This window comes from Salmo salar, chromosome 09, assembly GCF_965601325.2.
Source record: "Salmo salar chromosome 09, fSalSal1, whole genome shotgun sequence".
Lineage (NCBI taxonomy): Eukaryota > Metazoa > Chordata > Actinopteri > Salmoniformes > Salmonidae > Salmo > Salmo salar.
Window position 1 is genome coordinate 162,923,564 of NC_138299.1, and position 14,212 is coordinate 162,937,775.

A 14,212-nucleotide genomic window follows, 5' to 3' on the forward strand; every position below is an offset into this window, starting at 1 on the left:
AGACAGACAGACAGAGAGACAGACAGAGAGACAGACAGACAGACAGACAGACAGACAGACAGACAGACAGACAGACAGACAGACAGACAGACAGACAGACAGACAGACAGACAGACAGACAGACAGACAGACAGACAGACAGACAGACAGACAGACAGACAGAGAGACAGACAGACAGACAGACAGACAGACAGAGTGTGACTTTCCCAGAGTTTTGAGAACAACTTTTCTTCTTTTTCCCTCTTCATTATCAGCGAGGAGAATTGGTTATTCACAGGGTGAAGTGATAGTAATTAGGTTATGCTTGACAGATCATTGAAAAAATGATGAGAGTGGTTTAAAGTGTGGCGTCAGTAATTAGTCAGGACGGGGTTAATATTTAATGTTTAGGAGTACGGGGAGAAATACGAAAGGTCCTTCTTCAGATGCAGAATGTGGTGAAGACTGATCTTTAAGAGAAAATAACTGTGAATGAAAGTGAATAAAAACACATTCTGATACTGTAGTTTCTTATGCCCGGCAACCCTTCAGCAGTCTGAACATGACTCACCCTTCTGAAACATTCTGGTATTTGATTCCCCAAATGACGAACATGAAGAACTGAACTCTGACGAAGGAATATGAGACAGTGGATCTTTCTGCTTTTAGTGACAAATTCACTTGACTAACGTAGACTGTGCACTCAGTGAGAGGGCCTGAAGGCAGTTTGTACAGGGGAGACGAACCCTCCTTCTTTCTCACTCTCCCTGTGTGAATCCACCCCTTACTACAGAGGAGTGTACTTCCTCCCCATGCTAAACAACCTGGGCTGACGGGAGTGGATGGTTTATCGTTCCCCGGCATCGTCAGGTAGACAGACGACATGACAGATGCCCTGCAGAGCTGATGGGCTTTAAACATGTGATGTCTCACTGATGTGGCTCATTTTTTATTTTATTGTATTTAACTTTTATTTAACCTTTATTTAACTAGGCAAGTCAGGAACAAATTCTTATTTACAACGACGGCCTACCGAAAGGCAAAAGGCCTCCTGTGGGGACGGGGGCTGGGATAAAAAATTAAATAAAATACAAAATATATAGGAAAAACACACCTCACGACAAGAGAGACAGCACAACACTACATAAAGAGAGACCTAAGACAACGACATAGCAAGGCAGCAACACATGACAACACAGCATGGTAGCAACACAACATGGTAGCAACACAACATAACAACAACATAGTAGCAACACAACATGACAACAACATGGTATCAACACAACATGGTAGCAGCACTAAACATGGCACAAACATTGTTGGGCACAGTCAACAGCACAAAGGTCAAGAAGGTAGAGACAACAATACATAACAAAAAGCAGCCACAACTGTCAGTAAGAGTGTCCATGATTGAGTCTTTGAATGAAGAGATGGAGATAAAACTGTCCAGTTTCAGTGTTTGTTGCAGCTCGTTCCAGTCGCTGGCTGCAGTGAACTGAAAAGAGGAGCGACCCAGGGATGTGTGTTCGCTTTGGGGACCTTTAACAGAATGTGACTGGCAGAACGGGTGTTGTATGTGGAGGATGAGGGCTGCAGTAGATATCTCAGATAGGGGGGAGTGAACAGGTGTTGCATGTGGAGGATGAGGGCTGCAGTAGATATCTCAGATAGGGGGGAGTGAGGCCTAAGAGGGATCATGCCGTTTTCATTTGTATCCACTAGCAGTACTTTATAACAGGTATTACTGGGATTACATACAGTAGTTTATAACAGGTATTACTGGGATTACAGTAGTTTATAACAGGTATTACTGGGATTACAGTAGTTCATAACAGGTATTACTGGGATTACAGTAGTTTATAACAGGTATTACTGGGATTACATACAGTAGATTATAACAGGTATTACTGGGATTACATACAGTAGATTATAACAGGTATTACTGGGATTACAGTAGTTTATAACAGGTATTACTGGGATTACAGTAGTTTATAACAGGTATTACTGGGATTACATACAGTAGATTATAACAGATATTACTGGGATCACAGTAGTTTATAACAGGTATTACTGGGATTACAGTAGTTTATAACAGGTATTACTGGGATTACAGTAGATTATAACAGGTATTACTGGGATTACAGTAGTTTATAACAGGTATTACTGGGATTACAGTAGTTTATAACAGGTATTACTGGGATTACAGTAGTTTATAACAGGTATTACTGGGAACAAAATAGACCTTAGATTGTGTGTTGACTACACTATTTCACCAACTGTAGTTAGATTGTGTGATGACTACACTATTTGACCACTGTAGTTAGATTGTGTGTTGACTACACTATTTCACCAACTGTAGTTAGATTGTGTGTTGACTACACTATTTCACCAACTGTAGTTAGATTGTGTGATGACTACACTATTTGACCACTGTAGTTAGATTGTGTGTTGACTACACTATTTCACCAACTGTAGTTAGATTGTGTGTTGACTACACTATTTGACCACTGTAGTTAGATTGTGTGATGACTACACTATTTCACCAACTGTAGTTAGATTGTGTGTTGACTACACTATTTGACCACTGTAGTTAGATTGTGTGTTGACTACACTATTTCACCAACTGTAGTTAGATTGTGTGTTGACTACACTATTTGACCACTGTAGTTAGATTGTGTGATGACTACACTATTTCACCAACTGTAGTTAGATTGTGTGTTGACTACACTATTTGACCACTGTAGTTAGATTGTGTGTTGACTACACTATTTCACCAACTGTAGTTAGATTGTGTGTTGACTACACTATTTGACCACTGTAGTTAGATTGTGTGATGACTACACTATTTCACCAACTGTAGTTAGATTGTGTGTTGACTACACTATTTGACCACTGTAGTTAGATTGTGTGTTGACTACACTATTTCACCAACTGTAGTTAGATTGTGTGTTGACTACACTATTTGACAACTGTAGTTAGATTGTGTGATGACTACACTATTTCACCAACTGTAGTTAGATTGTGTGTTGACTACACTATTTCACCAACTGTAGTTAGATTGTGTGTTGACTACACTATTTGACAACTGTAGTTAGATTGTGTGATGACTACACTATTTCACCAACTGTAGTTAGATTGTGTGATGACCACACTATTTCACCAACTGTAGTTAGATTGTGTGATGACTACACTATTTCACCAACTGTAGTTAGATTGTGTGATGACTACACTATTTCACCAACTGTAGTTAGATTGTGTGATGACTACACTATTTCACCAACTGTAGTTAGATTGTGTGATGACTACACTATTTCACCAACTGTAGTTAGATTGTGTGATGACTACACTATTTCACCAACTGTAGTTAGATTGTGTGATGACTACACTCTTTGACCACTGCAGTCAGTTTGTGGTCTACATGTGTTCCCTGCTGTAAAGGAGAAACAGGGAAGGAAAAAAAAAAAACATGCAGATTTGTTTAATGAATTATAGGTTCCAGACCTGAGCTAGGGATTTTCCACATTACCAAGCAGCTAAACAGAAAGGGATAGATGAAAACGATGACTGCTCCTCTCGCATCTCCCCTCCAGACATGTTGTTTTAATCTGTGTGTGGTGTCGCTGTAGCATATGGTTCACTGCATGCATGCTACTTTGACAGCGTTTTGACACATCAGTTCGAACATCTATAATTCAATCTGTGAGTCATGCTTTTGTGCAAACTTTGTGAATAACTTAAAGCCTGGTGACAACACAAACCTCTGGCATAATCTTGTGATCAGGCAGACCAAGCCTAAAAAAAGCCACGCTGTCAAGCAATCCAGGGTGGAAAACATGACATTTATATTAAACATCAAGCCATAGACATTGTTCAACTTTGTGACAAGTTAACAAACAATGAACCTCACATTGGCACACATTTCCTGGGAAGTCTGTGTTTGTGTGTGTGTGTGTGTGTGTGTGTGTGTGTGTGTGTGTGTGTGTGTGTGTGTGTGTGTGTGTGTGTGTGTGTGTGTGTGTGTGTATGTGTGTGTGCCTGCGTGTGTGTGTCTGTGTGTGTGTGTGTATGTGTGTGTGTGTGTGTGTGTGTGTGCCTGCGTGTGTGTGTGGGTGCGTGTGTGTTTGTGTGTGCATCTGCATGCATGCATGCATACAAGCGTGTGTGTGTGTTTGTGAATGTGTGTGTGTGTGTGTGTGTGTGTGTGTGTGTGTGTGTGTGTGTGTGTGTGTGTGTGTGTGTGTGTGTGTGTGTGTGTGTGTGTGTGTGTGTGTGTGAATGTGTGTGTGTGTGTTTCGCAGAGCCAAAACACCCCAGCTAGCTTGCAGTTGACACTGACTATAAGAAAAACACTGGATAGTCAACAGTGACACTCAGTGAGCTATACCCAAATCTAACTGCCTGTAGCTCAGGCCCTGAAGCAAGGATATGCATTTTCTTGGTATCATTTGAAAGGAAACACTTTGAAGTTTATAGAAATGTGAAAGGAATGTGGTAGAATATAACACAATAGATCTGGTAAAAGATAATACAAAGACAAAACCAAACGCTCTTTTGTATTTTTTTTTGTACCATCATCTTTGAAATGCAAGAGAAAGGCCATAATGTATTATTCCAGCCCAGGTGCAATTTAGATTTTGGCCACTAGGTGGCATCAGTATATGTACAAAGTTTTAGACTGATCCAATGAACCATTGTATTCCTGTTAAAATGTTGTATCAAGACTGCCCAAATGTGCCTAATTTGTTTATTAATAACTTTTTATGTTCAAAATTGTGCACTCTCCTCACTGTAATAGCTACTGTAAATTGGACAGTGCAGTTAGATTAACAAGAATTCAAGCTTTCTGCCAATATCAGATAATGTCCTGGGAAATGTTCTTGTCACTTACAACCTCATGCTAATTGCCTTAGCCTACGTTAGCTCAACCATTCCGTGGAAGGGACCCCAAACTCGAATAATCAGAGTTAGAGAGGGAGATATATATGATTATTGCAATTCGTTCCAGTCATTGGCAGCAGAGAAGTGGAAGGAAAGGCAGTCAATGGAAGTGTTGGCTTTGGGGATGACCAGTGAAATATGCCTGCTGGAGTGCGTGCTACGGGTGGGTGTTGCTATGGTGACCAGTGAGCTGAGATAAGGTGAGGCTTTACCTAGCAGAGACTTTGTAGAGACACCTTTTGCAGAAATTACAACTGCAAGTCCCTTGCGGTATGTCTCTATAAACTTGGCACATCTAGCCACTGGGATATTTGCCCATTCTTCAAAGCAAAACTGCTCCAGCTCCTTCAAGTTGGATGGGTTCCGCTTTTGTACAGCAATCAGTAAGTCATACCACAGATTCTCAATTGGATTGAGGTCTGGGCTTTGACTAGGCCATTCCAAGACATTTCAATGTTTCCCCTTAAACTACTTAAGTGTTGCAGCAACAGTATGCTTAGGGTCATTGTCCTGCTGGAAGGTGAACCTCCATCCCAGTTTCAAATCTCTGGAAGACTGAAACAGGTTTCCCTCAAGAAATTCCCTGTATTTAGTGCCATCCATCATTCATCATGACCAGTTTCCCAGTAACTGCCGATGAAAAACATCCCCACAGTATGATGCTGCCACCACCATGCTTCACAGTGGGGATGGTATTTTCGGGGTGATAAGGAGGTGTTGGGTTTGCGCCACACATAGCGTTTTGCTTGATGGCCAAAAAGCTCAATTTTAGTCTCATCTGATCTGAGTACCTTCTTCCATATTTTTTGGGAGTCTCCCACATGCCTTTTTGGGAACACCAATCATGTTTGCTTATTTGTTTCTTTAAGCAATGGCTTTTTTTCTGGCCACTCTTCCGTAAAGCCCAGCTCTGTGGAGTGTACGGCTTAAAGTGTTCCCATGGACAGATACTCCAATCTCCCCTGTGGAACTTTGCAGCTCCTTCAGGGTTATCTTTGGTCTCTTTGTTGTCTCTCTGATTAATTCCCTCCTTGCCTGCTCTGTGAGTCTTGGGATGTTCAAAGTTTCTGATATTTTTTTATAACCCAACCTTGATCTGTACTTCTCCAGAGCTTTGTCCCTGACCTGTTCGGAGAGCTCCTTGGTCTTCCTGGTGTTTCTGAAGACTCTGGGGCCTTTCAGAACAGGTGTATATATATTCAGATCATGTGACACTTAGATTGCAAACAGGTGGACTTTATTTAACTAATTATGTGACTTCTGAAGGTAATTGGTTGCACCAGATATTATTTAGGGGCTTCATAGCAAAGTGGGTGAATACATATGCACGCACCCCTTTTCCGTTTTATTGTTTTTTTTTCACATTTTTTGAAACAAGTTATTTTTTTCATTTCACTTCACCAATTTGGACTATTCTGTGTATGTCGAAATGAAATCCAAATGAAAATCAATGTATATTACAGGTTGTAATGCAACAAAATAGGAAAAACGCCAAGGGGGTGAATACTTTTGCAAGGTACTGTAAATGCTACTGATGGGTTTACAGGAGGTAAATGCTGCTGATGGATTTACAGGAGGTGAATGCTGATGATGGGTTTATAGGTGTCATGTCCTGACCAGTATAAGGGTTAATTGTTATTGTAGTTTGGTCAGGACGTGGCAGAGGGTATTTGTTTTATGTGGTTCGGGGTGGTGGTTGTTGTAGAAGGGCATTTGATTTATGTATTCCGGGGTTTTGGGGCACTGTGTCATATTCATGTATTTCTATGTTTAGTCTAGTGTATGTGTTTCTATGTTTAGTTAATTGGGGTTGGGACTCTCAATTGAAGGCAGGTGTTGTCTCTTTGCCTTTGATTGAGAGTCCTATATATTAGGGTGTGTTTGGGTTTGTATTTTGTGGGAGATTGTTTCTTGTTTTGCCTGTTTCTTGTTTAGCGTGAGTAAGCCTTACAAGACTGTTTCGTTGATCGTGAATTCGTTGTTTGTTATTTTGGTGTTCATATTTGGAGTAAATAAAACGTCAAGATGAGCATCCACAATCCTGCTGCATTTTGGTCCTCCTTTCCCAACAACAACCGTGACAATAGGAGGTAAATGCTGCTGATGGTTTTACAGGAGGTAAATGCTGCTGATGGTTTTACAGGAGGTAAATGCTGCTGATGGGTTTACAGGAGGTAAATGCTGCTGATGGGTTTACAGGAGGTAAATGCTGCTGATGGGTTTACAGGAGGTGAATGCTGCTGATGGGTTTACAGGAGGTAAATGCTGCTGATGGGTTTACAGGAGGTAAATGCTGCTGATGGGTTTACAGGAGGTGAATGCTGCTGATGGGTTTACAGGAGGTGAATGCTGCTGATGGGTTTACGGGAGGTGAATGCTGCTGATGGGTTTACAGGAGGTAAATGCTGCTGGTGGGTTTACAGGAGGTGAATGCTGCTGATGGGTTTACAGGAGGTAAATGCTGCTGATGGGTTTACAGGAGGTAAATGCTGCTGATGGGTTTACAGGAGGTGAATGCTGCTGATGGGTTTACAGGAGGTGAATGCTGCTGATGGGTTTACGGGAGGTGAATGCTGCTGATGGGTTTACAGGAGGTAAATGCTGCTGGTGGGTTTACAGGAGGTGAATGCTGCTGATGGGTTTACAGGAGGTAAATGCTGCTGATGGGTTTACAGGAGGTAAATGCTGCTGATGGGTTTACAGGAGGTATTTGCTGCTGATGTGTTTACAGGAGGTATTTGCTGCTGATGTGTTTACAGGAGGTATTTGCTGCTGATGTGTTTACAGGAGGTAAATGCTGCTGATGGGTTTACAGGAGGTAAATGCTGCTGATGGGTTTACAGGAGGTAAATGCTGCTGATGGGTTTACAGGAGGTAAATGCTGCTGATGGGTTTACAGGAGGTAAATGCTGCTGATGGGATTACAGGAGGTAGTTGCTGCTGATGGATTTACAGGAGGTGAATGCTGCTGATGGGTTTAAAGGGGAAGAATGCTGCTGATGGGTTTAAAGGGGGTAAATGCTAGAGATAGAGGTAGAGGTAAAGGTATAGTTAGAGAGGTAGAGGTAGAGAGGTAGAGGTATAGTTAGAGAGGTAGAGAGGTAGAGATATAAGTAGAGAGGTAAAGGTATAGTTAGAGAGGTAGAGGTAGAGAGGTACAGGTATAGTTAGAGAGGTAGAGGTAGAGAGGTAGAGGTAGAGATAAAGGTCGATTTTAAGAGGTAGAGAGGTAGAAGTAGAGATGTACAGGTAGAGACTTAGAAGCAGAGATAGAGGTAGAGATAGACGTAGAGATATATGTAGAGAGGTAGAGATATATGTAGAGAGGTAGAGATATACGTAGAGGTAGAGCGATAGAGGTAGAATTAGAGGTGAGGTAGAGAGGTAGAGGTAGAGAGAGAGGTAGAGGTAGAGATGGTGGTGGAGATAGAGAGAGAACGAGGTAGAACTTGAGGTAGAGGTAGAGAGGTTGAGGTAGAAAGGTAGAGAGGTAGAGGTGGAGAGGTAGAGGTAGAGATAGTGAAAGAGGTAGAATTAGAGATAGAGGTGGGGAGGTAGAGGTAGAGAGAGGAAGTGGTAGAATTAGGGGTAGGGTAGAGGTAAAGAGGTAGCGAGAGAGGTAGAGGTAGAGATGGAGGTAGAGATAGAGAACAATTTAGAATTAGGGGTAGGGGTAGAGTTAGAGAGGTAGAGAGGTAGAGGTAGAAAGGTAGAAAGGAAGAGGGGTAGAGAGGTAGAGGTAGAGGAAGTGGTAGAATTAGGGGTAGGGGTAGAGGTAGAGAGGGAGAGAGGTAGAGGTAGAGATAAAGGTAGAGATAAAGGTAGAGGTAGAGATAAAGGTAGAGGTAGAGGAAGAGGTAGAGGTAGAGGAAGAGGTAGAGGAAGAGGTAGAGGTAGGGAGGTGTAGAGGTAGAAATAGAGGTAGAGATATAGGTAGTGGTAGAATTAGGGGTAGGGATAGAGGTAGAGGAAGAAGTAGAGAAAGAGGTAGAGATAGAGGTAGAATTAGAGGTAGAGGTAAATAGGTAGCGAGAGAGATAGAGGTAGAGATGGAGGTAGAGGTAGAGATGGAGGTAGAGATAGAGAATGATTTAGAATTAGGGGTAGGGGGAGAGGTAGAGAGGTAGAGATAAAGGTAGGGATAGAGAGAGGTAGAGAAAGAGGTAGAGGTAGAGGTAGAGAGGTATAGATAGAGATATAGGTAGAGGAAGAGGTAGAGAGGTAGAGGTAGAGAGGCAGAGGTATAGATAGATTTAGAGGTATATGTAGAGATAGAGGTAGAGATTGAGGTAGAGGTAGAGATAGAGGTGGAGATAGAGGTAGATTATACTGGCCGAGTAGATCCAGAGGCTAAGGTAGAAGCTGGCAGTTCCCTGTATACCTGGCTTATACACCTGTTCAATGTGGCTCTGCAGTAGCCTGAACACCTGGCCTATACACCTGTTCAACATGGCTCTGCAGTACCCTGAACACCTGGGCTATACACCTGTTCAATGTGGCTCTGCAGTACCCTGAACACCTGGCCTATACACCTGTTCAACGTGGCTCTGCAGTACCCTGAACACCTGGCCTATACACCTGTTCAACCTGGCTCTGCAGTACCCTGTATACCTGGCCTATACACCTGTTCAACGTGGCTCTGCAGTACCCTGAACACCTGGCCTATACACCTGTTCAACGTGGCTCTGCAGTACCCTGAACACCTGGCCTATACACCTGTTCAACGTGGCTCTGCAGTACCCTGTACACCTGGCCTATACACCTGTTCAACTTGGCTCTGCAGTACCCTGTACACCTGGCCTATACACCTGTTCAATGTGGCTCTGCAGTACCCTGTACACCTGGCCTATACACCTGTTCAACCTGGCTCTGCAGTACCCTGAACACCTGGCCTATACACCTGTTCAACGTGGCTCTGCAGTACCCTGAACACCTGGCCTATACACCTGTTCAACATGGCTCTGCAGTATCCTGAACACATGGCCTATACAGCTGTTCAACGTGGCTCTGCAGTACCCTGAACACCTGGCCTATACACCTGTTCAACATGGCTCTGCAGTACCCTGAACACATGGCCTATACACCTGTTCAACGTGGCTCTGCGGTACTCTGAACACCTGGCCTCTACAGCTGTACACCTCGGTTAAGGCGGCTCTACTCACCGGCTTGTCAGTGAAAGGGGTTGACTCGGAGGGCGCCATATCGTAGTAGGGAGGCTGGAGAGGAAGCTTCTGCATGTCCTCGCCCTTGTCCAGATGAACCACCTACAGGAAACACCACAGCTCAGAATCCAAAGCAGTGCGCAACAAGGGTGTCATTTGGGACGTAGCCAGTGTGTTTCTCCACTGTTTTACGGTGCACTGTGGAATCACGCTGAAATATGTCATTGTCAAACGTATTGTTCAGAAGTGGTGCTTTTCGTAGAAACATGAAACGTCTTTTGAAAAATGTTGATGCTGCTCAGACACCGCACAGCTCAGAGTGGAATGGTGAAAGAATGGAGACAATGTAAATAAAGTCACTAGGAGAGACATAGACACTCAGACCATAAATAACATCACTAGGACAGATATAGCCAGGGTCAAGCATAGCCATGCTGTTTCACTGCAGATGGTTAGTTAACATAGACGTGCAGTTTCTCTGCAGATGGTTAGTTAGCATAGCCATGTTGGTTCACTGCACGGAGCATCACACTGCAGTGACAGTAGAAGGAACATGGACCATCACACTGCAGTGACAATAGAAGGAACATGGACCATCACACTGCAGTGACAGTAGAAGGAACATGGACCATCACACTGCAGTGACAGTAGAAGGAACATGGACCATCACACTGCAGTGACAGTAGAAGGAACATGGACCATCACACTGCAGTGACAGTAGAAGGAACATGGACCATCACACTGCAGTGACAGTAGAAGGAACATGGACCATCACACTGCAGGGACAGTAGAAGGAACATGGACCATCACACTGCAGTGACAGTAGAAGGAACATGGACCATCACACTGCAGTGACAGTAGGAGGAACACGGACCATCACACTGCAGGGACAGTAGAAGGAACACGGACCATCACACTGCAGTGACAGTAGAAGGAACACGGACCATCACACTGCAGTGACAGTAGAAGGAACATGGACCATCACACTGCAGTGACAGTAGAAGGAACATGGACCATCACACTGCAGTGACAGTAGAAGGAACATGGACCATCACACTGCAGTGACAGTAGAAGGAACATGGACCATCACACTGCAGTGACAGTAGAAGGAACATGGACCATCACACTGCAGTGACAGTAGAAGGAACATGGACCATCACACTGCAGGGACAGTAGAAGGAACATGGACCATCACACTGCAGTGACAGTAGAAGGAACATGGACCATCACACTGCAGTGACAGTAGAAGGAACATGGACCATCACACTGCAGTGACAGTAGAAGGAACAAGAGCTTAGTGACTTTCAACGTGGCACTGTCACAGGAGTCCACCTTTCCAACAAGTCAATTCATCAAATTTCTGCCCTGCTAGAGCTGCCCAGGTCAACTGTAAGTGCTTTTATTGTGAAGCGGAAATATCTAAAAGCAACAACGGCATGGCTGTGAAGTGGTAAGCCTCACAAGCTCAGAACAGTGATCACTGATCTATACAGAACAGTATAGATCAGTGCTGATAAAAACATTCTGTTCTCGATTGCAACACTCACTACCGAGTTCCAAACTTCCTCTGGAAGCAACATCAGCACCATTCAATAGCCGAGAAGCCGCACACAAGCCTAAGATCACCTTGCTCAATGACAAGCGTCGGCTAGAGTGGCGTAAAGCTCGCTGTCATTGGACTCTGGAGAAGTGGAAAAGCGTTCTCTAAGAGAAATGAATCACGCTTCAAATCAAATCAAATTCTATTGGTCACAAACACATATTGTATTTAGCAGATGTTATTGTGGGTGAAGCGAAATGCTTGTGTTCCTCGCTCCATTTGGCAATCCGATGGACGAATCTGGGTTTGGTGGATGCCAGGAGATTCCCAAATGCGCAGTGCCAGATCCAGGGAAGGGAAATCTTAACTTTACAGAATAGAATGACATACTAACATTCTAGAATTTTCTCTGCTTCCAAATTTGTTGCAACAGTTTGGGAAAGGACGTTTCCTTTTTTAGCATGACAATACCAACCATGCACAGAGCAAGGTTTGTCTAGATCGGTATGGAAGAACTTAACCTGTTAGGGCTAGGGGGCAGTATTTGCACGGCTGGATAAAAAAATGTACCCGATTTAATCTGGTTACTAATCCTACCCAGTAACTAGAATATGCATATACTTATTATATATGGATAGAAAACACCCTAAAGTTTCTAAAACTGTTTGAATGGTGTCTGTGAGTATAACAGAACTCATTTGGTAGGCAAAACCCTGAGACATTTTCTGACAGGAAGTGGATACCTGATGTGTTGTATTACCTTTAAACCTATGCCATTGAAAAACACAGGGGCTGAGGAATATTTTGGCACTTCCTATTGCTTCCACTAGATGTCACCAGCCTTTACAAAGTGTTTTGAGTCTTCTGGAGGGAGATCTGACCGAACAAGAGCCATGGAACGATGATGGCCCATTAGACACCTGGCGCGCGAGTTCATGTTGGGTACCCTCGTTCCAATACGTTATAAAAGAGAATGCATTCGTCCACCTTGAATATTATTCATGTTCTGGTTAAAAAAGGCCCTAATGATTTATGCTATACAACGTTTGACAGGTTTGAACGAACGTAAATATATTTTTTCCCCTCGTTCATGAAGTGAAGTCCGGCGGGCTTAGATCATGTGCTAACAAGACGGAGATTTTTGGACATAAATGATGAGCTTTTTTGAACAAAACTACATTCGTTATGGACCTGTGATACCTGGAAGTGACATCTGATGAAGAGAATCAAAGGTAATGGATTATTTACATAGTATTTTCGATTTTAGATCTCCCCAACATGACGGCTAGTCTGTATCGCAACGCGTATTTTTCTGGGCGCAGTGCTCAGATTATTGCAAAGTGTGATTTCCCAGTAAGGTTATTTTTAAATCTGGCAAGTTGATTGCGTTCAAGAGATGTAAATCTATAATTCTTTAAATGACAATATAATATTTTAACAATGTTTTCTAATTTTAATTATTTAATTTGTGGTGCTGACTTGACTGCCGGTTATTGGAGGGAAACGATTTCCTCAACATCAATGCCATAGTAAAACGCTGTTTTTGGATATAAATATGAACTTGATAGAACTAAAAATGCATGCATTGTCTAACATAATGTCCTAGGAGTGTCATCTGATGGAGATTGTAAAAGGTTAGTGCATCATTTTAGCTGGTTTTATGGTTTTGGTGACCCTGTCTTTGAATTGACAAAACATTACACACAACTCTTGTAAATGTACTGTCCTAACATACTCTAAATTTATGCTTTCGCCGTAAAACCTTTTTGAAATCGTAAAACGTGGTTAGATTAAGGAGATGTTTATATTTCAAAGGGTGTAAAATAGTTGTATGTTTGAAAAATTTGAATTTTGACATTTATTTGGATTCAAATTTGCCGCTCTTGAAATGCACCTGCTGTTGATGGAGTGCACCACGGGTGGCACGCTTGCGTCCCACCTAGCCCATAGAGGTTAACTGGACTTCACAGAGCCCTGACCTCCACCCCATCGAACATCTTTGAGATTAAACGCCGACTGCGAGCCAGGCCTAATTGCCCAACATCAGTGCCAGCCATCATGGCAGGTAGTCTAGTGGTTAGAGCATTGGGCCAGTAACCGAAAGGTTGCTAGATCAAATCCCTGAGCTGACAAGGTAAATATATGTTGTTCTTCCCCTGAACAAGGCAGTTCCTAGGCTGTCATTGTAAGTAAGAATTTGCTCTTAACTGACTTGCCTAGTTAATAAAAAAATAAAAAAATCACTAGTATTATTGTGACTGAATAGAAGCAAGTCCCTGCTTCAATGTACCAACATCTAGTTGAAAGACTTCCCAAAAGAGGAGACAGCACAGAGGGAACCAACTCCATTTTATATATATATATATATATATCCGTGATTTTAGATATTTGACGAGCAGGTGTCCAAATACTTTGGTTCATGATGTGTATATTCTCAGCAGGGACACAAAGTGGAACATGAAAAGGCATAGGGTAGGGAACAAGGTAAAGAGGTGTTTAGAGTACAGAGTACTGGTTACACCATTGGGGAACAGGGTAAAGAGGTGTTTAGAGTACAGAGTACTGGTTACACCATTGGGGAACAGGGTAAAGA

General features: G+C 42.8%; 1 protein-coding gene across 2 annotated transcripts in view; it reads right to left on the reverse strand.

Moving 5' to 3' along the window:
• Positions 1-14,212, reverse strand: part of LOC106613399 (nectin 1b) — a 569,428-nt gene that overhangs the window by 37,460 nt on the left and 517,756 nt on the right. For both annotated transcript variants that reach the window (XM_045724940.2, XM_045724942.2), the window contains exon 8: positions 10,080-10,181. In XM_045724940.2, the coding sequence (XP_045580896.1) occupies positions 10,080-10,181 (102 nt within the window). The remainder of the gene's footprint in view (positions 1-10,079; positions 10,182-14,212) is intronic.